Source organism: Palaemon carinicauda, chromosome 21 (assembly GCF_036898095.1).
Source record: "Palaemon carinicauda isolate YSFRI2023 chromosome 21, ASM3689809v2, whole genome shotgun sequence".
NCBI lineage: Eukaryota > Metazoa > Arthropoda > Malacostraca > Decapoda > Palaemonidae > Palaemon > Palaemon carinicauda.
The window spans coordinates 19,990,491-20,015,767 of record NC_090745.1 but is presented as its reverse complement, the minus strand read 5'-3'; the positions used below and the strand labels follow the sequence as shown (position 1 = coordinate 20,015,767).

Here is a 25,277-nt window from a genome sequence, read left to right as displayed (position 1 = left end):
TTCTCGCCAATCGTCCGTCTCCTCCTGGCGTAGCAAATCCTACACCTGCGTTGGCCTGTTTGTAAGGTTAAGTGACAATAAAAACACATTTTTTATTTATTATTTCTTCATAATTATCTTTTTTACATCCTTCTTTCATATTATGCAGTTATGTTATTGTTATGTGTAATTATATGTACAGTAGTAATTTATTAAGGAGTTATTATAGGTTTTTGGGCTGTGGAACAAATTATACAAATTACAGTGTATTCTTATGGGAATATTTGCTTCAACATACGATTGTTTTAACATACAAAGCAGTTTCTGGAACGAATTAAGATCGTATGTAGAGGTTCCACTGTATATATATATATATATATATATATATATATATATATATATATATATATCTATATATATTTATTTATTTATTTATTTATTTATTTTCCCTTCCCATAGGCCCTCACTATCCGATCCCCCAAACCCCTTTACACCTGTGAGACCTTGACCTCCCTTTGTTTTCCCAGCATGTCCTAAGGGTAAGCTTGGTCTAGCCTATCTCGTCAACAACAACTGTTATCTCTCTGGTCACCTTACCGACAACATGTCGTACTTACTTTGTCAGTTTTTTCCTTGTAACCTTGTGTTATCGTGGGTGGATCTCGTGATCCTCGATCTCTACTATGGATCCTGTGCGAGTGCAACGTCGCTGCCCAGGAGTTAGTGGGGAGTTACGTGCTGCTTTTCTTTCCCACGAAGTAGATCCCCACTTGTAGTGTACCTCGTGTTGAGGCTGTGTGTGAGTGGAGTGATGCCCAGTGGGCCAAAATGGTCACTAAAAAGAAGAAAAAGGCCAAGAGGGACAAGTCACCCTCGAGGAAGGGCAGTGGTTCACGCTCTTCTTCGGCCTGTTTGTCCGTGCCTACCGTTGCACGGCTCTCTCTGTCCCCTGTGTTACCCGCAGTAGCAGAGGATGCAAAGGTGGAGGCAGAGAGAAACTAAAAACGTATCGCCCTCTGATGTCAGGGGTCATTCCCCTTCTTGTCACTGAGGAGGTCCACAGAGAAGGTTGTGGGCACGTTAAAAGGCATTACGTCCAACTGTGAGTGGTTGCTCCAAAGTTGCGTGGCTCGACCAGCGGATGAAACTTATCCCCGCTTGGAAGCCCCTCATGGTAACCATGTGGCCTAGGCTATTCTGATCCAACGGGTCCAAGAAGCCGCCAATCCTCCGCTCAGCTCGGCATTATGGCCGGTTACCCGCCACCAGAGACTGGCTCCTCGGTCCCTCCATTGACGGAGGAGCTGCTCTCTGCTCTCGGAGCAGCAACGATGTCTCCCACTCAGCGGCCGATCTGACCCTGTGGAATCAAGACCCCTTTTCAGGCCCACCCAGGACCCCATTCAGGTCTGCGCTAAGGGATCCGTTCCCGGGTTGGAAAGCCCCGGAGTCAACCCTCCAAGCCCCTTGAGGGGACCTTTTCACTGTGTACGGTGCCGTATTTCCTCCCTCGAGCACCAGGGAAGAACCGAGGTCTGCTCAGAGAGCCGCCACCCTTCGAAGACCCGCTCTTATAACTCCGGGTCTTCCGACCCCGCTCCAGTGCTGAAGTGAAGGGGATCAGCACAGGTCTCCCTCGGAAGGGAAACCGGAACCCAGGGATGTACGATCCCCGAACCCATGGCAGGGTGCTTCAAATGGGTCCCACTTGGCCGGTGGGGGTTTCTTGGACTTGGCCTCCCAGGATCCTCAAGAGGACGAGGGGGTGGAGGAGGTATCTTCCTTCCGGAGGGTGCTGAATTTAATCCGGAGGCACAATGACCTTCCTGAACCTCCTCTGATGCAGGACCGTCCCCACGATACCGGCCTAGAACGCCGGTTCGGAGCCCCGAGGGAGGCATGACCTTCCCTGGTCCTCCTACTTTCACTGGACATCGGGCAGCAATTCAGGGGGGTCGCCACCGCCAATGCGGAACCGAAAGAAGCGCTTCAAAGCTGTTACCCTTCCTGGAGGTGAAGCACAGGCGCTTCTACACTCCGCAAGGGACATCCCAGGGACATCATCCTGCAGAGAGGAACTTAGCTGTCCTGGCCCAAGGCTCCATGGAGGATAGGCTCTCAGGAGGGACCTTGGGCTTAACGGTTCAGGAGGCGCAGGCCACAGAAGCGGCCGCTTGGGTTTCGGGGGACGCGGCTTCGAGGTTGGACCTCTGGTCCACGGCCCTAGTTTCATTCGCCTTAGAGGATGACATCAGGAATGACTAGGCCAAGGAGCAGTTTCTAGAGTTTGCGGTCTCTGGGTCACGGGCGGTAGCCTTCTTGTCAGGGTAGTCGTATACCACGGCGTCAAAGTGGGTCCTACGAAGACGGGACATGGTTCTGTATAGGTTGCCTAAGCAACACCCAGACAGGGAATTAAGGGCATTAAGGGATGCCCCTATCGCCAGAGAGGCCCTCTTCCCAGAGTTTCCTATGAAAGAGGCCACAGAGAAGTGGAGTAAGGAAAGGCATGATGCAATGCTCCTCAGGGACCCCTCATCTTCGTCGGGTGCTTCAGTGTGCCCACCATAACTCCAACGTGAGCACTATAAGCCTAGGACCCAGCCAAGTGGGAAGCCCCCTATGCCTCATGCCGTAAACCCGTCCTTGTCCCGGTGGGCCCCCCGTCGCAGCCCCTGTCAGGAGGACAGAGACCAATACCCAGAGGCAGTAAGAACAGAGCCCCAGCCTATCAAGGGGCACATGGCAGCCAGGTCTTCCTCCTAAAGGGCTTGAACCTAAGCTCCTCCAAGCCCCTCTCGGTGCTGGTGAAAGGGTTCGAGCAGTGTTGCCCTCCTGGACTCTCTCGGCCCCCTCGTAGGACATTATCAAAGTCCTCGACTCCCTGAAGAAGCCCCTTTTCTAACCTCTGAGACAAATTACGGACAGGGAACTGACCCTAAAGACGGTGTTCCTTCTCTCCCTGGTCTCAGCTAAAAGGTAGGCGAACTCCACGGGCTGTCTGCTTATGTCTCCCACTCCCACGGTTGGAAGGCGTTGTGCTTCAGGTTCGTCCCCTCCTTCGTGGCAAAAACACAGGACCCAGCGGTGGATGAAAGGAAACAGGAAAAATTAAATATTTTATGAACAGTAGCAACATTGAAATAAATATTTCCTATATAAACTATAAAAACTTTAACAAAACAAGTGGAAGAGAAATAAGATAGAATAGTGTGCCCAAGTGTACGCTCAAGCAAGAGAACTCTAACTCAAGATAGTGGAAGACCATGGTACAGAGTCTATGCCACTACCCAAGACTAGAGAACAATGGTTTGATTTTGGAGTGTCCTTCTCCTAGAAGAGCTGCTTACCATTGCCAAATATGGCAAAACAAGCAAGTTTCTTGTATTTTACAGATAGTTTTATTGATTGTTATTTTTGAAGAAAGTCTGTTTTGCTGTTCTTATTGCATCATCTAATACAATTTCCGGGTACTTTAATTTCTTGCCTATAGTCCTAATCTGATTTAGTCTATCGTCAATATATCCAGGACTTCAAACTCGTATTGCTCTCAAAAACTTAAAAGTAAATACAGATTTCTTAACTTTATTTCTTTAATTTGGGTATAAATGCACAAATGCTGGGATTTTGGTTGGTTGCCTGTATATTGCACTCTAAACTAATAATGTTTAAAAATTTTGGTTCTAATTTCTTTTTAATTTCAGAGGGAAAGATTGCATATACAGAGCCCGGTATTATTCTGTTGTGCCGCTTGGTCCTCGATCAGGTCTCATTCAGTGGGTTGGCAATGCAACTCCGTTGTTTGGTTTATACAAAAGATGGCAGCAAAGGGAAGCACATGCATTGCTCCTCAAGACACATTCATCTGCAGTATCTATTCACCCCCAAGGTTTGTAATCTTCTATGAGATCAATTCTTTTCTTTGAGCAGAGACACAGTATTGTATTATGGTCGTTAGCTTAAATGTATTGAGTTTGTGTATTACAGTGTTTATCATTGAGACCACACGCATAGAATGCAAATAAATTTAAATTTTCAGGAAAAAAATTATTTTCAATACTGTCTTAATAGAAAAACTATAAAGTATATAGTAATTAGATATATATTATAGCTAATTTTTCAGCATTGTAGGTTCTTTCTTTTTTAATAAATTCAGCTATATGCAATGTCTTATGTTTCTGAGTACTTTTCATTGGTTTAGGAAGTTACTGTAAATATTTGATTTAATTATGAAAAATATATTACTTTATTCATTTATTGCTCCTCGTAACTTAGAAGGTAATTTAACTCTTACATTAAAATGATCTTTTTTACAGCACCACCACAAGTACCCCCGTCCATCAGAACTTTATTACAGTAAACTAACCCCACGTTTGAGAGAGGCTGGTGTTAGCATTGATAATCGTAAGGAGTGGCCTCTTGCTATTTTACGTGATGTTCTGAAGGACCTGATTAAGGAAACTCCTTCCAATCTGTTATCAAGGTTAGTCTTTTGTATTATAAATAAGTTTTTAAGGTAGTAATTTGGTGATACCATTGAAATTTTTTATCAGCAGTGTGTATATCTGTTTATTTAGCCTACTCAAATTCTTATATTCTTTACCAATATTTGGTGGTCTCATTGAAAGAAAATTTTATTCTTAAATCTTTGAATAAAGGAAATCCTCATATGTAGGTCATTTAAAACAACATGAGGCACGTTAAACATCTTCACAAAAGTTTCAATCATTTCCTACACATACTGTACTGCCATTCACTTGTTTCAAGGATTTACTTGATTCCACAAAATTAAGATTTTTTTTTACAGTATTACAATACTGTTTCTTCTTTGGCTACCCACAAAAATACAGTCCTTTTTTCTGTCGGTCAACACTTCAGAATTACTCCATTCATCAGAACACTATCCTCCAATTTACACATGACCAAACCACCTCAAAATCCAGTACTCAATCTTTTCATTTATATGTGTATCTAATTTTATTCAATTTTATTCTGTATATACTTTGCAAACAATACCTCTCATCAGCCTCAACTTATTAATTTTCATTCACAAATAGAATCATAACTTGACTTCCCTAAAATAGGATTAGCTCAACACTATTCATATCAAATTTGGTATCCGTAGACATTTTTCATTTCTCATAAATATTTATTTTTTTCCATTTTCATCTTTGGTGGTTGATTTCATTTCAGTACCACTATCCATTGCATTTATTTCCAAAAACTATACAGTATGAATCAACAGCTTCAATTCTTCCAAAGTCCATCTTTCTCTTATTTTTGATTTTCCGCATAACTGCTCTTGCATTCACTTAAATTTTTTTTCTTTTATAAATATTTTAAACTCTCTCCAGACATTACTTTTACTTTAATCTCCCCACTCAACAAAGTATTCTGGAAACATCAAGGACTATACACTGTATTCCCGACTCATTCATATCTTACACATATGTAACATTCCCTTTGTTTCAGACTTTCTTTTACACTAAACCAGGTGTACTCCCATATGCTTATTCTAACACATTCTATACTTTTATCTTTGAAACTTTCAATTGACTCCACCCTCCGTATACTATTTCTACTAGGTCCATCAATGCTGCTTTCTGCTTTCAGCTTTGTCCTTTTATTTTCTGAGTAATAATAAAAATGTTCTCCTCCTATCAAGCCCTTTGTTGTCTTACTTTCTTAATGATAATTGCGCCATACATTTTCTTATATTTACTGAGTACAGTAATGATCTTTCCTTATAATTCACTCTCTTGGGAGGCCTATTATTGTACAATATTTATTTCGTTTTCTTGGGAGTGGCAGAACAATTTAAGACATGATTAGCTTAAACCCAACTTATTACTGTTGTCTTAAGTTGTGAATTAAGTACCTAGTAGTTTATTAATTACCTCCGCCAACAAAGTTGGGAGGAGGTTATGTTTTCCCCCGTGTTTGTCCATGTTTGTTGGTTTTTTTAACAACTTCCTGGCCACAATTTTACTCAGAGTAGTAAAACCTTCAGGAATTAAGTGTTATGTTGTGATGTGGAAGTGATTTAATTTTGAAAATCCTAGATCAAAGGTCAAGGTCAAGGTTAAGCAAAAGGTCAACCGAATTAACCCTAACCTTAACCTCAAGTTCGCATTTGTTTGTCACACAGACTTCAAATATGCCTATGGTCTAAATTGATTCTAGGAAAGGCAAGCTGGTTTCGAGAAATAAACTGCCGTGGCGGAGGCCTGCACTCTAAGTGCTTTTCTAGTTTGTTTGAGATTTAGTGGTATTTTACACTTTCCTATTCCTTCATTAATCAGGAATTGACCTTATTTGGTGTAAGACATAGTCAATTCTATTAAAGAATAGTTAAAAGCAAATTTCCCAGATTTTTGTGGCCTGACCTTACTAGTTAAGTGCCTATATTTCATTGTTATGCGACTGAGTCAAGTAAACATTAGCATTTTTACTCGGCTTCTAGCACTCTAGCATCCTTTACTCTACAATACATTGTGGGATGCTGGTTATAAAAGGGATTTTGATGAAGGAAAAATCTATTTCTGGCCGAGGAACCTGTGTCGCCCAGTGAAATGCTCCTTAACCCTGGATAGGTACGCTCCTGGGACACCCCTTTAAGGGTATACTCGGTCGCGCGCGACCCCGACTCCGAAAAAAATTCAGGAAAAATTTAGTTATGCATCAATCTGTATTGTTTGACTTGCTAAAAATACTTCAAAGAATGCTAAAAACTACTGAAATTATAAATGATACCCATCTACAAAATAACTATTTATTGGAAATATATTAAAAATTTAAGTATACAAAAAAAAAGACTTGACGTAAATATTCACAAAAAATAGAAATGTACATATACAGTACACATAAATCCCTTTAGGGACACCTTCTTAGATGGCAAAGCAACAGCGTGTAATTGCTGGAAATGAGTTGGACCCATAGAAGTCAAGATCTGAAATGAGAAAAAAAGGGTAACTTTTTTTGGCCAAAAAAATTTGTCCAAATTTCATGAATTTTTTTGGGTACCCAAATGAAATAGGAAGAGGCTAATTTTTTTATAGAATAAATTCATATTATCCTAGAACAGAAATACATAATAAAATGTGCACTAAGATGTAATTTACTGTTATATCAGGGGCGAAATCTAAAGGTCATTTTTGACGGCCTAGTTTCACAATGTAAATTTCTTATGAAAATCATTGTATCTCCTATAAAATATGATATTTATGCATTAAAATATACTAAAATATCACGAATTCTATACAGAACAAGAATATATAGAGATATGCCAACTTACCTTTCGGGTATGTCAACAAAATGGCCGCAGACTGCAACAACTCTTACAGCCTAATCTACCACTAGAAATGAAGAATGGGGTTGCAAACTCCATATTATCATCATCATCTCTTTTTAACTCCATTAGAAGTGTGTTGATGACATCCATGCCGAGGGAATACTGCCTGCTGGCCATTATTGAAGATAAATTCAAAATAAATAGAAAAAAATCAAATTTGCAAAAAATAAACAAAATTCAGAAATTAGCATTTGAGGGAAAATGGACCTCATGGCAATATATGGCATCTAAGCCAAAATCAATGTCATGCAAGTGGTAGACACACCATCCATCCACACTTTCCAACTATAAAGAACCAAACAAGTATCAACACTGTTCGACAATTTATAATTATGTAATAACTTTGCTGTTTGATCACTTACCCCTATAAAGGTATGTCAGTGTCGAGGTCGATCCCTGGGGGGGTAAAAAAACGAGGAAGGAGGGAAGTTAGACGAAAATCAGTCCTAAAGCAGACAATGGCATGTAGACTAGTCACCCCTTGCAGGTCGATCACTTCCATATTCGAGACAGCTGATGATTTATGGGGAAAAAACAGGTTTTGAAAATGCTGTAGGGGTCGCATACGACCCATAATACCTTTCCAGGGTTAAAGCACCATTTCAAAGGTATAAATACTGCTAAATATACCAGAGATAAACGTTGCATGGAAGCTTACCTAGGTTTTCCTCTATTCTTCCGAGTTCTTTGTTGGAAAGCTGGGAGTAAGCCTACCTGAATATTTTTTTTATAGATGAGAGTAGTGTTAGATTATATTTCCTTGTTTACTGTATTTTTCTTGTTTTTACATGTGTTTTGTGGCTTTAATTTTTCCATATCAGCTCTTGATTTTTATTGAGAGCCTTTATTGACACCATTAACATTTAATGTGGCAAGTTCAGGTTAGGGAGGTGATCCTTGGTTGTTAGTGCCTTTTTTACCAGTTTTTGAATGCAGCAAATGGCATTTCACAATGAATAAAGGAAACTTATTATTAATGGGTTTATATATTTAAAACTAATTTTTATACTATTAAAACATCACTTTTATTAAAATTTATTCTGATTTTTTATTATCATGTACTGTTTTGCAGAGAGCTTTGGATGTGTAGTGTTAGTGCAGGGGACTGGTGGCGCCTTACGCAGACTTACTCCATATCAACTGCTGTCATGTCCATCATAGGCTATATCATTGGTCTTGGAGACAGGCATCTGGATAATGTCCTTGTGAATTTAACATCTGGAGAAGTAAGAATTTTCTATTTTTTATGCATTATCCAAATAAACTGTACTATGAATTCAATGCAGAGTGGCCCAACACCTTTTTGAGATGTTAAATTTCTGAGTTATCAGATTAAATTAATAATCATTACTTACCTACATCTCCCAAACCTAAATATAGTTGAAATAATTAACACAGCATCAATTAGATAATAGAAAAATGCAATAGACACTGCACAATATTGTATATCACAAATTACTATAATGTAGAGTTCAACTTCATACCTCATAATTTGCACTGCGCACAAATTTTAGCTAGATATCCATGAAGGGATTCAGGAACCCCAGATCTATATTCAGGAGATGGAATTGATATAAAGAGAGTAAAATCATCGCCATATGCAACATGCTTGTTTTCTAAGCCAAACCACATACAGTATCATGAGTATATGATATGAAAAGTAATGGGCCAAGAATAACCCCGAGGAACACCAGTTATTACATTCCTATATTTACTATGCTGCCCCTCAGCAACTTTGCAATTTAACACTTGAAACTTCAGTAATTAAGCTAAAGAAAGACCCACCCACTCCAAACTTTTTCAGTTTGAAAACAAGGGCCTCATGATTAACATGGTCAAAGGCAGCATTAAAATCAAGGCCAGTCATACAAATTTCCTGACCACAATGAAGAGATTTCTGTACTGTCTTTGAAATTGTAAGACAGACATCACATGCTTCAAGGTGCAAGCCAAATTGCAAACTAGAGAATGGATTATTACCTTCACTATGCCTATTTAAATGTTTTGACAAAAGACTTTCAAAAACTTTGGATAAAATGAGAGTTATGGAAACTGGGTGGTAATAGCAGGGCTAGAGCTACCACAAGCATATTTATCTAATGTACTGTAGTAACATTACCAATTCTTCAACAAATGCTAAAAGAATCTCTTGCAAACTTGCAAGAAGTAACTGATAATTTAGAAGCTAAGAAATCAGTGATCATTATTAGGAAATTCTTTTCACTGTCTGGTCACAGCTGGAATAAAATTTGATATTTTGCTTATCTTAATGTTTATTATTTCCACAATGCATCAAATAAAATCTTCATGTTTGTACAATTTTCCTACATTTTCAGAATAGCTTTTGGATCTAATTTTATTGCAAATATTACTTTATTTAAAATAATACTGGTTTTCATTGGACCTGTTTTGTTTACAGGTTGTTCATATTGACTACAATGTTTGTTTTGAAAAAGGCAAGAACTTGAGGGTTCCAGAAAGAGTGCCATATCGTATGACTCACAACATTGAAGCAGCCCTTGGTGTCACTGGAACTGAAGTAAGAAAAAAGATTAGCTTGTATAAATATGTTGCATACCGTATATTTTAGGCACAGACATATTTGTGCAGAACTTGAAAACTGTTATAGTGGACACAGTACAATATAGCTTTAGTGATAGTTAAGGAAAGAAAATATTATGTTGAATGTTATATCGGGAAAATAGTCTGCTTAGAGTCAAGTTGTCAGATTTTCAGATTTGTGAATACATGTACACAGCTATAAGATATATTAATTAGATGCAATCATATTGTTGAGACCTGTTTGGAGTCTTTGTGATTATAAATTATTGTAAGGTATTTATTTCTTTATATTGGTGGTTATAAATGTAATTAGAATGGTCTAGCATTAAAACCTTTGTCTCTTAGATTTTTTAGGAGTTATGTTGTACCCAGATTGTCTGATTTTGAGGTTAAGAATTCTTTAGTTTCCAGTGACAAAAGTTTAGATTATTTGTTGGTTTCTTAGGTTTGAAACTTTATATAGAAGATTACAATATTATTTGAAGATTATATTTACTGTAAGTTGCTAAAAAGAAAAGTAAAATTTAATCTATTAATATGATTTCTACTCCAGGGTGTCTTTAGGAGCGCTTGTGAACAGGTCCTGCGAGCTATGAGAAGAGGACGGGAGACATTGTTAACATTGCTTGAGGCCTTTATTTATGATCCTTTAGTTGACTGGACACCAGACAGTGAATCTGGTTATGCAGGTAATTAAAAGCATTAAAGATGAAAGTTTGTATTCACTATGTCAAAAGCTGTAATGATTAGTTTATCAAAAGGAATACTGAAAAACGTCACAAATATTTGGTTTCTCAACATTATTTGTCCTTAGACGCCATGAAGGTATCACATAATTACACACACACACACACTCTCTCTCTCTCTCTCTCTCTCTCTCTCTCTCTCTCTCTCTCTCTCTCTCTCTCTCTCTCTCTCTCTCTATCCACACATGTTAAATGAATTATAATGCACTCAGATTCATTATTTTATTTAAACATCAAGTCAAATGCTCTTTGACCCAGACTCCATGTCATGTTCAAGGTTATAGATTTTTGTCTCTTCTTGATAACAATTCTCTCTCTCTCTCTCTCTCTCTCTCTCTCTCTCTCTCTCTCTCTCTCTCTCTCTCTCTCTCTCTCTCTCTCTCTCTCTCTCTCTCTCTCTCTCTCCACACACATGTTAAATGAATTATAATGCACTCAGATTCATTATTTTATTTAAACATCAATTCAAATGCTCTTTGACCCAGGCCCCATGTCATGTTCAAGGTTATAGATTTTTTGTCTCTTCTTGATAACAACTCTTACATTCATGCTTTACAAATGAGGTAAGTTTTTTTTATCATGAAATTGGAATCTATTGAGTGTGATTCAGTATCCTCTTGTTAAATTCTAATTTACACAGACAGATAGCATAAGTGTAAGTCTTGTGACTTTGACTAGCCATGTAATCATCCCCCTAGTCAATAATTCTCAACTGCTAATGAGACATGGAAATTAATTTTCTTTCTTCTTCTTGCTGTTCAGAACTCCTGTGAAGTGTCAGGTTCAGTGGAATCTAACTGATTGGCAATTTCTTTTTGTAATTTAATTTAGTTTTACACTGACAAAGTTAATTTGTAATAGCTTACTTCAAAGTTTACAAAGATAGTTTAAATTACTAGCCCTTTTCCATTATCATAGCATATTGAATATCGTAGACCTTTAAATATGATTGGTGATTCATCAAATGATACGTATTTATATTGATGAGATCCTTTGAATTATAAGTTGACGATACTGTATAGGCATATAGGACTATTAATTTTGAATGGTGTTGAAGTACGTAATGGCATTGAAGACCATTTGTTTTACGAAGAAATTAAAATTTTGCATAGCTGGAAAGAAGTAAATGCATAATTTGGTTTGTAATATTTGTCTATGGTGCATAAACTAGTATCTACAATGGTTTTTTTTAAATATTTAACTTAGCCGGTGAATATATAGCTGCATCTCTGTTGCTCGACAGACAAACTGTACAGAAAAAACTCGCCAGCGATCGCTATACAGGTTGCGGGTGTGCCCAACAGCGCCATCTGTCGGCCAGATACCAAGCTCTATGTAAACAAAGACTCAATTTTCTCTCTGTCGACGTGTCGACAAGACGTGCTTTACTCGCTGTTGAAACCTGGAGTTTTTCCCATCATCTTTGGTGAAGTACTATATTCTGGTTTGAGCTTTCGCAGTGCAGGTGTTTTATCTTCATCTTAAATCTTGAACTTGTTTTGGATAGATTTAATTATGGTGACAAAGAGAGTATGGACTTTCTTTCACTTTTAAATGGCCGACCCTTCCCTTAGACGGAAGTGTGTTTAGGCTTTTAGTATTTATCTTATCACGTTATAAATTAATTATAGATTTTCCTCTATATATTTTATATCTCTCCGCCTTTATTAGGCCTCTTCGATTAACTTTCCATTTATTATAAACATATAAAAATAAATTTTAATGTTTTGTTTATATGCGACCTTTCCTGAGAGTAGGCGGTCCTAACTTGGAAACCGAAGTTAAACAACGTTGAGCCCTTTGCAATCGTAAATAGCTTTTAAAGAGCTAATGATTTAAAACCTTTTAAATGAATATTTTTAATAAATATTTTATGAAAGAATTTCTTTGAATAGTCTTCGTACTGTTTTCAAAGATGAACTAACGTTTAGTTTATTTATACTACGCAGTTTGCGCTCTATCGTTACGATAGAGAGAGAGAGTATCACGGTTTCACTTTGCAGAAAGAGTAAATCGATTCTGACGTTTGGTTCATTATTCTTTCAAAGCTTAAATGTTTTAAATTCTTTTTTAAAGGAACTTTTTAATTGAAAAACCTTTCAGTTTTTTCCTTTGGTCAAATAACATGTTTTTTTTGACGAAATGTAATTGGGCTCTTCTCTTAGGTGCGAAATCAAGAGAGAAAGAGAGAGAGAGATAGAGACGGAGGGAGAGAGAGGAGAGAAAACGTTCCGTTCAAGCGGGTAACGTTGTTCTAGAGTTACTCTCGTCCCTAGTCTCTGTACGGGGAGAAAGGATAAAACGTTTTTAGTTTTTTTTTTTTTTTTTTATTCTCGTCCCCAGGCTATGTGCGGTGAGAGATTGAAAACGTAGTTTATATGAACTAGTGTTTAGTCTCTTCCCCAGCCACTGAATTTTTTATCTTAAAATATGTTTTCTGTTTTTTGCTGGTATTAATGAGCTTGCATTATACGACTGATTTCGCAATTACTACCTTTTGATGAAGGGTAGAATTGCGTGCTTCAGGTAGAAATCAGTAAAAGTTTCGATTTCAGTGAAATAAGTGCAAAACAGAAAATCGAAGTGATAAAGTGATATTGCGCAAAGTGTTACAGTGTTGCGTCCGAGGGTTCGTCTGTTCGTGCCTGTCGTTCACCTAGTCCGGGACCTCTTGCAAGCTCCCAAACAGGGGAGAAGTAATGTCGAACGACTTATGGGTTCGAGAGGCCTTGATCAACGAACAGACGTTTCCCTCTATGGTATCGGGTGTATCTTACCAAGATCTCCCCTACCATAAGACGAGAGAGACGTTTTTTCTCCTCGTCATCCGAAGGCTTTTCGCATAAGAAACCTGTCACAAGGTTTCGAAGCCCTTAAGCGAAAGTCAGTCCTTTCAGGACAGGTCCAGCGTCCTGGTTACAGCCATTAGGACAGCTCTGACCCTATGCAGTCATCGGATAACTGCTCGCCGCCTAACAAAAGCGTAACACAGACTCCGAGAGTCTTTTTTGTTGGCAAAGTGTTGCGGTCACAGACGTTACCCTCGTCTCTTACCACAACCATTTCCGTTGATCCTTAATGGGTTGTACGGCAAGACATGCAGAATATGCTTGCCTCCCTTATGGAAGACTATTCTGCCGATTAGTCCGTTGAGTCTAGCCGTTTATCTCATCGATATCCTGGCTTTCAGCCAACCTAACGTTCCTTTGTGCTTCCTGTTGACGTTGGCGTAGCTAAGTCACGTCAGTCAGGTTGTTTAGAACCACACTCGATGCGGTCTCGTGTGGATTTTCAGCCGCATTTGGACGTTAGGCCACTTGCTGATGCTCCTGTTGACGTTCAAGACGTTCGCTAACAATCGGAGTTGACTTGTTTTGACGCTGTGCGTCAACCTCCGCATTCTAGAGTTGTTTTGACTGCTCAGTCTAGGCAGTCAAAGCAGTCTCGAGTTTACGCTGTGCGTCCTCACGCACCTGTTGTGGTTGACAGTTCAGTTGTTGACAGTTCACAGACTGTCAAGCAGTTACATGACGTTGTGTCCTGGTCCGCTACTAATGCACCAGTGAGTGTGGACTCTGCTTGTAAAGCATTGCCACCACGGTAGGTCTCTCTCTTGCTTGAGACTCAGCTTTTATAGGACAAGGTTCCTGTAGATGAGGAAGTTGCTGTTCCCCCTCCTACTGATATTCCCTTGAGGACTCTGTCAGATGGAGAGGAGCCTAAAGCTGCTTAGCCCTCTATGGACTTTAATTAAATCATGATGATTTTTTTAAGGATCTTTGTCCGGATATTTTTGTAACTGCTGCTCCTTGTTCGCCTAAACGTCAGAGATTACACTAGGCCTAGCTACTTCGAAGCCGTTGTTTATAAGCTAGTGCTCTCTCGCTCTCCTAGAGAGCTTTACGTTTGCTAGGCGACTGGTTTATCACCAGGAGGAGTTTGGGGGATACAGCCTTTGCTTTCCCTTCTTTTAAACTGGTTTATAGAGCGAGAGTCTGATATGACACGAGAGAAGTTCTCGGCTTGGGAGTTCATGCCTCTGCCCAGATAGACTTCTCAAATCTCGTAGACTCTCCCTGGCGCCTGGCCAGGAGACGCTCCAAGTTTTTTACAGGTCAACTTCACAGCTGTTTTCGAGCCTTTGAAGTTTTGCTGTACAATTATGTCATGCATAAACAAGGCTTTCAGGGATGGAAAGCGGTACCGCCTCAGTCGCTAACCCCGTCTGTTGCCGCACCTGCTCCCGTAGACCCTAAATGGGCTTTGCTGCAAGACATGCAGTCCAAGCTTGCGTCCTTGATAGAGGACTTTAATGCGGAGAAGGTTGCTGCCGAACCTTCTGGCCAACAACCTTCCAACCGGTCGGTTGTGCGTCCTGTTGACGCTGAGGTAACCTTCTCGCGTTTGCCAGTTGAGGTGGTTCCTCCACCGATGCGACCCAGTGTGGGTTGCCAGCCGCACGTTGACGTTAGGCGACGCTCGGTGGTGGTTGTTGACGTTCAGGACGTTCAACAACCAGCAGAGGTGACTTGTTTTGACGCAGTGCGTCAACCTCAGCAACCCGGTATGGTGTTGACTGCACAACCCAGACGGTCTAGACAGTCTCGGGTGGACGCTGTGCTTCCTCGCGCACCCATGGTTGTTGACAGTTCACAGACTGTGCAGCAGTTCCATGATGTTGCGTCCGGCTCCGTCACGCATGCACCAGTGCGACCGGACTCAGCGAGCCAGACGTTGCCCACTCCGTTGCCGTTTGCTCATCAGTTTTTGGATGAGGAACTATCTGATGAGGACGTTGCTGAACAACAAGACGATCAGCCCCCAGAATAGATCAAGCCCTGCTATCCATCCAGAAGATGCTGAAGAAGGAACGCTGCTCAGTCAGGCTGTGGATGAGTCTGGTAGGGACGCTGTCATCTGTGGAACAATTTGTGTCACTAGGAAGACTACACCTCCGTCCTCTTCAATACCATCTAGCTTTTCACTGGAAAAAGGACAAGACGCTAGAAGCGGTCTCGATCCCGATTTCCGAAAAGATAAAGTCTTGTCTGACTTGGTGGAAGGACAATATCAACCTAAGAGAGGGTCTTCCCCTGGCTGTTCTGACTCCCAACCACGTTCTCTTCTCGGACGCATCGGACGTGGGCTGGGGCGCGACACTAGACGGTCGGGAATGCTCAGGACTGTGGAACTCGAGTCAGAGGAGCATGCATATCAACTGCAAGGAGCTGTTGGCAGTACATCTGGCCTTGAAAAGCTTCAAGTCTCTCCTTCGAGGCAAAGTGGTGGAAGTAAACTCAGACAACACCACGGCCTTGGCGTACATCTCCAAACAAGGAGGTACCCACTCACTGACGTTGTACGAGATCGCAAGGGACCTGCTCATCTGGTCAAAAGGTCAAGACATCTCCATAGTAACGAGGTTCATCCTAGGCAACTTGAATGTCATAGCAGAATGTCTCAGTCGGAAAGGGCAAGTAATTCCAACAGAATGGACCCTCCACAAGGATGTGTGCAAGAGACTTTGGGCCACTTGGGGCCAACCAACCATAGATCTCTTTGCAACCTCGCTGACCAAGAGGCTTCCAATCTATTGCTCCCCAGTCCCGGACCCAGCAGCAATACATATAGATGCCTTCCTCCTAGATTGGTCACATCTGGATCTCTACGCATTCCCACCGTTCAAGATTGTCAACAAGGTACTGCAGAAGTTCGCCTCTCACGAAGGGACAAGGTTGACGTTAGTTGCTCCCCTCTGGCCCGCGAGAGAATGGTTCACCGAGGTACTTCGATGGCTAGTAGACGTTCCCAGAAGTCTTCCTCTAAGGGTGGACCTTCTACGTCAGCCTCACGTAAAGAAGGTACACCAAAGCCTCCTCGCTCTTCGTCTGACTGCCTTCAGACTATCGAAAGACTCTCGAGAGCTAGAGGCTTTTCGAAGGAGGCAGCCAGTGCGATTGCTAGAGCAAGGAGAGCATCCACCATTAGAGTCTACCAATCGAAGTGGGAAGTCTTCCGAGACTGGTGCAAGTCAGTTTCTGTATCCTCGACCAGTACCTCTGTAGCTCAAATAGCTGATTTTCTCTTATACCTGAGAAAAGGACGATCCGTTTCAGCTCCCACTATCAAGGGCTACAGAAGCATGTTGGCATCGGTCTTCCGGCATAGAGGCTTAGATCTTTCCAACAATAAAGATCTTCAAGACCTCCTTAAGTCTTTTGAGACCACCAAGGAGCGTCGTTTGGCTACCCCTGGTTGGAATTTAGACGTGGTACTAAGATTCCTCATGTCAGACAGGTTTGAGCCGCTACAATCAGCCTCCCTGAAAGATCTCACTCTAAAGACTCTTTTCCTGGTATGCTTAGCCTCAGCTAAAAGAGTCAGTGAGATTCATGCCTTCAGCAAGAACATCGGATTTTCGTCAGAAAAAGCCACCTGTTCGCTACAACTTGGTTTTCTAGCCAAAAATGTGCTGCCTTCTCGGCCTTGGCCTAAATCTTTCGATATTCCCAGCTCATCGGAGATTGTAGGCAATGAACTAGAAAGAGTCTTATGCCCTTTGAGAGCTCTTAAGTTCTATTTAAAGCGTACCAAACCTTTACGAGGCCAATCTGAAGCTTTATGGTGTTCAGTTAAGAAACCATCTTTGCCTATGTCAAAGAATGCTTTATCATACTTTATCAGACTGTTAATACGAGAAGCTCATTCACATCTGAGTGAGGAAGACTGAACTTTGCTTAAGGTGAAGACGCACGAAGTTAGAGCTGTTGCAACTTCTGTGGCCTTTAAGCAAAATAGATCTCTGCGAAGTATAATGGACGCAACCTATTGGAGAAGCAAGTCAGTGTTCGCGTCTTTTTATCTAAAGGATGTCCAGTCTCTTTACGAGGACTGCTACACACTGGGACCATTCGTAGCAGCGAGTGCAGTAGTGGGTGAGGGCTCAACCACTACAATTCCCTAATTCCATATCCTTTTAATCTTTCTCTTGAAATGTTTTTTAATGTTGTTTTTGTGGGTTGTCCGGAAGGCTAAGAAGCCTTTCGCATCCTGGTTGATTTGGCGGGTGGTCAAAGTCATTTCTTGAGAGCGCCTAGATTAAGGGTTTGATGAGGTCCTGTTGTATGGGTTGCAACCCTTGATACTTCAGCTCCTAGGGGTCGATCAGCATCCTAAGAGGATCGCGAGGCTCCGTAAGGAAGACGTACTTATAAGGCAGAGTAATCGTTCAAGTCGACTTCCTTACCAGGTACCTATTTATTTTGTTTTTGTTATTTTGATAACTTCTAAAATGAAATAAAAACTCTTAGCTCATAAAATGTAAACATATATTACTGGTCTCTACCCACCATCCTGGGTGTGAATCAGCTATATATTCACCGGCTAAGTTAAATATTTAAAAATGATATTTTAATTATAAAATAAATTTTTGAATATACTTACCCAGTGAATATATAAATTAAATGACCCTCCCTTCCTCCCCAATAGAGACGCAGTGGGACGAGGAGAAAATTGAGTCTTTGTTTACATAGAGCTTGGTATCTGGCCGACAGATGGCGCTGTTGGGCACACCCGCAACCTGTATAGCGATCGCTGGCGAGTTTTTTCTGTACAGTTTGTCTGTCGAGCAACAGAGTTGCAGCTATATATTCACCGGGTAAGTATATTCAAAAATTTATTTTATAATTAAAATATCATATTTCTTTTTTGTTGATATTTCTATAAAATTTCACCCTAAAATGTTATATATAAAACTCCCAAATTATCAAAATTCCATCCCAATTCATTCTGTGTTAGAAGTGTAAGATAGTAGGAATGTTTCATAGGCATAACTTTACCTTACAGTGAGTTGGGAAAGTTGAAGCTTGTCAGTTCAGAAGTGGATGAAACTTCTAGGGACCATGACTTCCTTAGAGCATACGTATTCCATTCCAATGGGACACTAAAAAAAAATTAGGATTTTTCCATTTCATTTCTTTTGCATCGGAACAGAATAGTCGATCAAGACACAATCACAATTACTTCGCTAAAGAACCAACTTGAACTGCTGATCTGGTAGGATAATCACACGCTGTTATCCGAGGGAGTTTCCTTGGAAATGAAAATCCTGGACTTTTTCTGTTCGCAGATGCTTTAAAATAAATGAATGTTGCAGGATTCAACTCTTCATATCAGTTGCCGAAATCATCTAGCAATATTCAAGGCTCTTTAGGTCCAAGAACCTCTGGTGGAAGGGAAGACTTTGGTGGTGTTTTTACACAAGAGGAATAAACCTTTTCCCTTAGTTTATTCGTAGAGAATTGAACATCTAGTGTATCATTTAAGAAGCAGAAGTCTGGTTCTTCCAAACGAATGGTCTCTACATCTGTCTGTATTTAAAAAAAAGTGGAAATGGTGTGGTCAACCAAACATAGACATGTTTGGAATATCACTGACCAAAAAATATAGATGTATTTTGTTAATAAGCTCCAAAACCAGAATCCCATAGCATGGAAGGTATCTCAATCCTTGTGTACAGTATTTCCATTGTTTGCCATTATTTGGTTAGTGATAAACAAGTTCAGAATCTCTACAACAGCAAGATGAAACTAGTAGCCACATTCTGGCTGCAAAAGGGAATTGTTCACATATCTGTAGCTTCTATTATCAGAGTATCAAAGAAGTTTGCTGTACAAACTAATCCTCTCAAACAACCAGTTTCGGAGTTGATTAATCCTCACCCATCTATGCTGCATCTAACTGATGTAGGCTATCCACCGTATTCTCAGAAACAATGGGTTTTTGTAGCTCTAGATTGTCTATCATATCATATTTGAAAAGACAGTCTGTAATACCAATAATCTGTATCTAAGACTATAGAACTAGAACTAGTTTTGATAATATTGTCAAATATTTTTTTCCTCTTTTTTGGAAAGAAACTTTCAATTTTTATCCATTAAAGGATATACATCTGGGTCTTACTCAAGCATCTGGTTATTAAAGATATTATAGCTGATGTGTTTGTCACTTATAGTATTAAAAGACCTTCGGAAATCAGGTCTATTTTTAGGAATTTGGTTGCAGTTTTAGAATGTTTAAAAGATTCGAGTTTTGAACCTTTGAAAAATATTTACAGTGAAGATCTGGCAGCTAAAACACTTTTTTGATGGTGTTAGCTTCAGCTAAGCGCATAAGTGGATAAGTGATATTTTCTAAGGTAGACTTTAGGGAACATATGATCATGATATCTCTTTTGCCTACATTAAGTGCTAAAAATTATTTTAGGACTAAGAATTTGTCACAATTTGTTCAAATCCCCTCTTTGGGGAAGGATGTAAGCATTACATTGGTAAATGCAGTAGATTTCTTTGTCTTGGAAGAACAGTTCAGTATTATTTGGACAAAACTACAAACATTATTATTATTATTATTATTATTACTATCCAAGCTACAACCCTAATTGGAAAAGCAAGATGCTATAAGCCCAGGGGCTCCAATAGGGAAAAATAGCCCAGTGAGGAAAGGAAATAAGGAAATAAATAACTGAAGAGAACAAATTAACAATAAGTCATTCTAAAAAAAGTAATGTCAAAAGAGATATATCATATATAAACTATTAACAACGTCAACAACAAAAATGTCATATATAAACTATGAAAAGACTCATGTCCGTCTGGTCAACAAAAAAGCATTTGCTCCAACTTTGAACTTTTGAAGTTCTACTGATTCAACAACACGATTAGGAAGATCATTCCACAACTTGGTAACAGCTGGAATAAAACTTCTAGAGTACTGCGTAGTATTGAGTCTTATGATGGAGAAGGCCTGGCTATTAGAATTAACTGCCTGCCTAGTATTACGAACAGGATAGAATTGTCCAGGGAGATCTGAATGTAAAGGATGGTCAGAGTTATGAAAAATCTTATGCAACATGCATAATGAACTAATTGATCGACGGTGCCAGAGATTAATATCTAGATCAGGAATAAGAAATTTAATAGACCGTAAGTTTCTGTCCAACAAATTAAGATGAGAATCAGCAGCTGAAGACCAGACAGGAGAACAATACTCAAAACAAGGTAGAATAAAAGAATTAAAACACTTCTTCAGAATAGATTGATCACCGAATATCTTAAAAGACTTTCTCAATAAGCCAATTTTTTGTGCAATTGAAGAAGACACAGACCTTATATGTTTCTCAAAAGTAAATTTGCTGTCAAGAATCACGCCTAAAATTTTGAAAGAGTCATACAAATTTAAAGAAACATTATCAATACTGAGATCCTGATGTTGAGGAGCCACCGTCCTTGACCTACTTACAATCATACTTTGAGTTTTGTTAGGATTCAACTTCATACCCCATAATTTGCACCATGCACTAATTTTAGCTAAATCTCTATTAAGGGATTCACCAACCCCAGATCTACATTCAGGGGATGGAATTGATGCAAAGAGAGTAGCATCATCTGCATATGCAACAAGCTTATTTTCTAGGCCAAACCACATGTCATGTGTATATAGTATGAAAAGTAATGGGCCAAGAACACTACCCTGTGGAACACCGGATATCACATTCCTATACTCACTATGGTGCCCATCAACAACAACTCTTTGAGATCTACTACTTAAAAAATCGATAATAATGCTAAGAAACGACCCACCCACTCCCAACTGTTTCAGTTTGAAAACAAGGCCCTCATGATTAACACGGTCAAAGGCAGCACTAAAATCAAGGCCAATCATACGAACTTCCCGACCACAATCAAGGGATTTCTGTACTGCATTGGAGATTAGAGTTAGTGTTCGTAATTTTTTTAGGGGATTGAAATTCCAAATCATCCTCTGTCCAAAAAGGCATTCTCTTAGCTCAGAAAGAATTGATCTGAATCTGTTGAGGGCCTTGAAGTTTAGGGTTCATGATATTACAAGTGCAACTACATCCTTTAATTTTTGCTGAAGAAAGTTTTCCTTGGTTTTGGCAGTAGTTCAATGGTGTTTTGTTAAATATTTTCATGCAAAATCCTTGCTTGTTTATGAAGATTGCTGGGCTTGAGGCCTTATTGTGACTCCTGGTAAAGTGGTCAATAACACATTTTGGTTAATTTTATGTATATTTCTCTTAATTTCAAGAATTCTAATTTTAGTTATATGGTGTTGAGGACATACAGTATAAGTAGGTAATAAGGGAATACTCTGAAGTCCCATATTTCAAAATATATTTTGAGGTGGTATGTTATCAATAATCTAGACTACGCAAGTCTAGAATAATAGTCATTTTTATTATTTTGAAACTATAGATTACCTATCTCTTTCCTTCACGTGTGACTCTCCTCCATCTGAGTGTGTAGCTAGCAATATAAATATCAGGGGAGGTTTATAGAAATAAACTGAATTTAATAATTAGATTGTTTATTTCTATACTCACAAAAGGTGAGTATCGAAATAAGAAATATGCATGCCCATCCTCTTCTCCACTGACTTGTGGTGTCAAGAGGATAGGGAATAGGGAATATGGTTTGAACAAGCCATTGTTGGCTGCCGTTAACTGCTAGGTTGTCTCATTACTTTACTAGAGGCTTAAATCTATTGGAAAGGAAAAAAATAAAGAATTATAAGTTTTAGGGGTAATATTGATAAAACCGTGCTTCCAGATGAACATCAGGGGATTAGAAATAACAAATTTTATTGTTCAAATTCTGTTATTGTCACTTTATAGTTACAGTATCATAACGTAGCTCTGTTTTGGTTAATGAATAAGGGAAAGTAATGCCTATAGACTTTTTTTACATAGTTTTTATGTTTTTCCTTTTTGTGTATGTTACATATTGTCATATTTTTCCTTTTGGTGTGTGTTACATATGGTACTTCACTAATAAAAAAGTATGTTTTATTCCTTATGATAGAAATATTTCTCATGTTTATTTGCAATTTCGTGAACAAAGGTGCTGTCTATGGTGGAGACCAAGCATTAAATCTAGGAGCACGGCAGAGTCGGCAGCAATTGGAGCGTGGCCTAACCCTTAGCATGTTTGCAGTTCGAATGGCAGAAATGAAAGCTGATTGGTTACATAACAAGTGAGTTTGTGAGGCCATTTTTGTATAAAATCACTATATTGAAAGATTTGAGTAATGTTGGAAGTAAGGTGCCAGATATGACCTGATGGATGTGACTCAACTTTTACTTTACTTTTAATTACTGTACTTCAAGGCTTTACTTTTAGTTATAAAGATGTGAACTGTTATTCAAAGATCATTAATCAGCTGATATGCTTATCCCTGGTTGAACATGAGAGAGAGAAAATTAATGTTTTTGTTGTTTTTATTAGTTATTATTAATACACACAAGTATTTTCCTTATATTTGTCTGTTATTTTCTGTATGCATAAATACTTGTTTATATATTTACAGTGTAGGGGTCATAGGTGTTTGCCATTATCAACAGATTTTGTTATCACAAGGGATTTTGATCATAGCAACCTGTGTTAATGAGGCACTACGCATGTTATGTGTTTTTTAATACTGTACCACACATTTAAAGGGATAAGAAATTTCATGATTAAATGCAGAACATCTGTAGACTCCTAGTCCGCTGTTGTGTGTGAGGGCCATATTTGAACAACTTGAATCTAATTTTTATACCTGGGCAGATGATAGTTGCCCTAGCTGAATGAATTAGTTTTTTTTCACCAGTTTTCACATAGGAGAATGCAGTATAAACTTTAGTTTATGTATTTTATGTGGGCACTGTTCATTTGTTTGAAACTACAAGGATTTGAGTATGTTTTGGGCTGTACTTAAAACAGTTATTACTTTTAACCTTTCAGCCAAACCACAAACTTGAAATGTTAACACCTATTATAACTTTGAAGGGTGTACCATTACACATTATCAAAGATGGGGTTACTACATACAGTAGTCCTTTTTTGAAACACTGCAGATGTTCCCAAATTTTCTATGTATCACTACCTTATTACAGTACCTAACTACATCGGTTTCTGCATTTTATGTTTCATCTATTCATTTTGTTGTTTCTCTCAAACTTATTCAGCTTCATGAACTATTTCTTTCTTCAATGCTCACTCTTTTAAATAGAGATATTGTAGTTGATTATATATTCTATAATCAATTGAATTAATCAGAATTTAATGATCAGTTAAATGGAGAACTGATGATTTAGATTGAAGTGCTGTGCAGTTTAAATAGGGAGCTCACTGAGGGTTACATTTAAGACAATCTCATGAAACATGTTTCAGTGTCATTGTTAAATAGTACTTTCTGTATACTGTCCAGTATGAAGGCATTACAGTATTACTTGTGGTCAGCAATGGTTAAATGAAGAATATACAGTATACCAATCACTCATTAACGTTAACTTTTTTTATTTCAATATTTCTGTCATGTCTTACATAATGATGATGATGATGACCATGGGTGTATGCATGATATTTTTCATAAATGTGTGTTAGGTGTTATTATTTTATTTTACTGGTAACTACGTGCCCACAATACATAGGGAATCACTTTCTTCACTCTTTCAAATCCCTGCCATCACTATCTCCTACTTCCCTCCCTTCCTATCTCCTAATCCTCATCTGTTATATTTTCTAGACAATAATTTACCTCAAACCACATTTGAATCTCTTCCAAATTCAGTAACTGGTAAGCATGACTTGATTTACAACAATAAAAATAGTATTTTTGTGTAAAGACCTTGGATTATTTTTAATTTTCCTAATATCAACTTTTTACTGATCTGTTCATGGTAAATGATATCAATCCTTGGATTCTGCTGCCAGTGGTATTTGAGAATGCCTAAATAATTTTGGTTCTTTGTGGGAATCTGTAAAGGACCAAGGGAAATAAAACTGCAGCAATGTAGATTTAGAAATTTTTAGTAGGTAATTTCATTACGTAATATAAGGGTTAAATTAGTTTTACCCAATTCTAACTGATTATTAATATCTCTCTCTCTCATAAGGGTTAAATTAGTTTTACCCAATTCTAACTGATTATTAATATTCTCTCTCTCTCTCTCTCTCTCTCTCTCTCTCTCTCTCTCTCTCTCTCTCTCTCTCTCTCTCTCTCTCTCTCTCATCAATAAACTATATAAGTATAGCATTAAAGAAAATCAATTAATTCATTTTTAAACAGATTGGAAGTCTTGGAAGCTATTCCTAATGTGGAAATCAATCTGATGGAATGGCAGAAAAGTAATGAAGCTCTGTCGGAATCTGGTGCCAACTTACAAGATGGACATAACCTCATGGCTATGTTAAAGGTTCAGTATTTTTTTCCTTAAACACTATGCATTAGGAATTTCTATAAATAAAAAATTGGACAATTTCAGAACTGTTCAACAAAGATAAATAATTGGATTTGATGTTTATAGTCCAGCAAATTCATGTGTACATTTCTTACAATGAACTATATTAGACATAAATTTTTTTTTTAACATCTATCTTTAAACACTTCCAAAAAGGATTTTATATGTTGTATTTGATTTTTTTTTATGAACTGTAAGTAATAACAGAATTATCATTCATTTTTCAATATTAATCTTACCCGATGATCATGTAGCTGTCAACTCCGTTGCCCGACAGAAATCTACGGTCGGGATACGCCAGCGATCGCTATCCAGGTGGGGGTGTACACAACAGCGC

At 38.7% G+C, this 25,277-nt stretch overlaps 1 protein-coding gene across 1 annotated transcript in view; it reads left to right on the top strand.

Moving 5' to 3' along the window:
• nonC (serine/threonine-protein kinase Smg1) overlaps positions 1-25,277 on the top strand; it is a 357,997-nt gene that overhangs the window by 208,638 nt on the left and 124,082 nt on the right. The window contains 8 exon segments of the mRNA XM_068344859.1: positions 3,684-3,868; positions 4,296-4,309; positions 4,311-4,462; positions 8,403-8,556; positions 9,750-9,869; positions 10,446-10,581; positions 22,560-22,692; positions 24,769-24,895. Of these exon segments, the coding sequence (XP_068200960.1) occupies positions 3,684-3,868; positions 4,296-4,309; positions 4,311-4,462; positions 8,403-8,556; positions 9,750-9,869; positions 10,446-10,581; positions 22,560-22,692; positions 24,769-24,895 (1,021 nt within the window).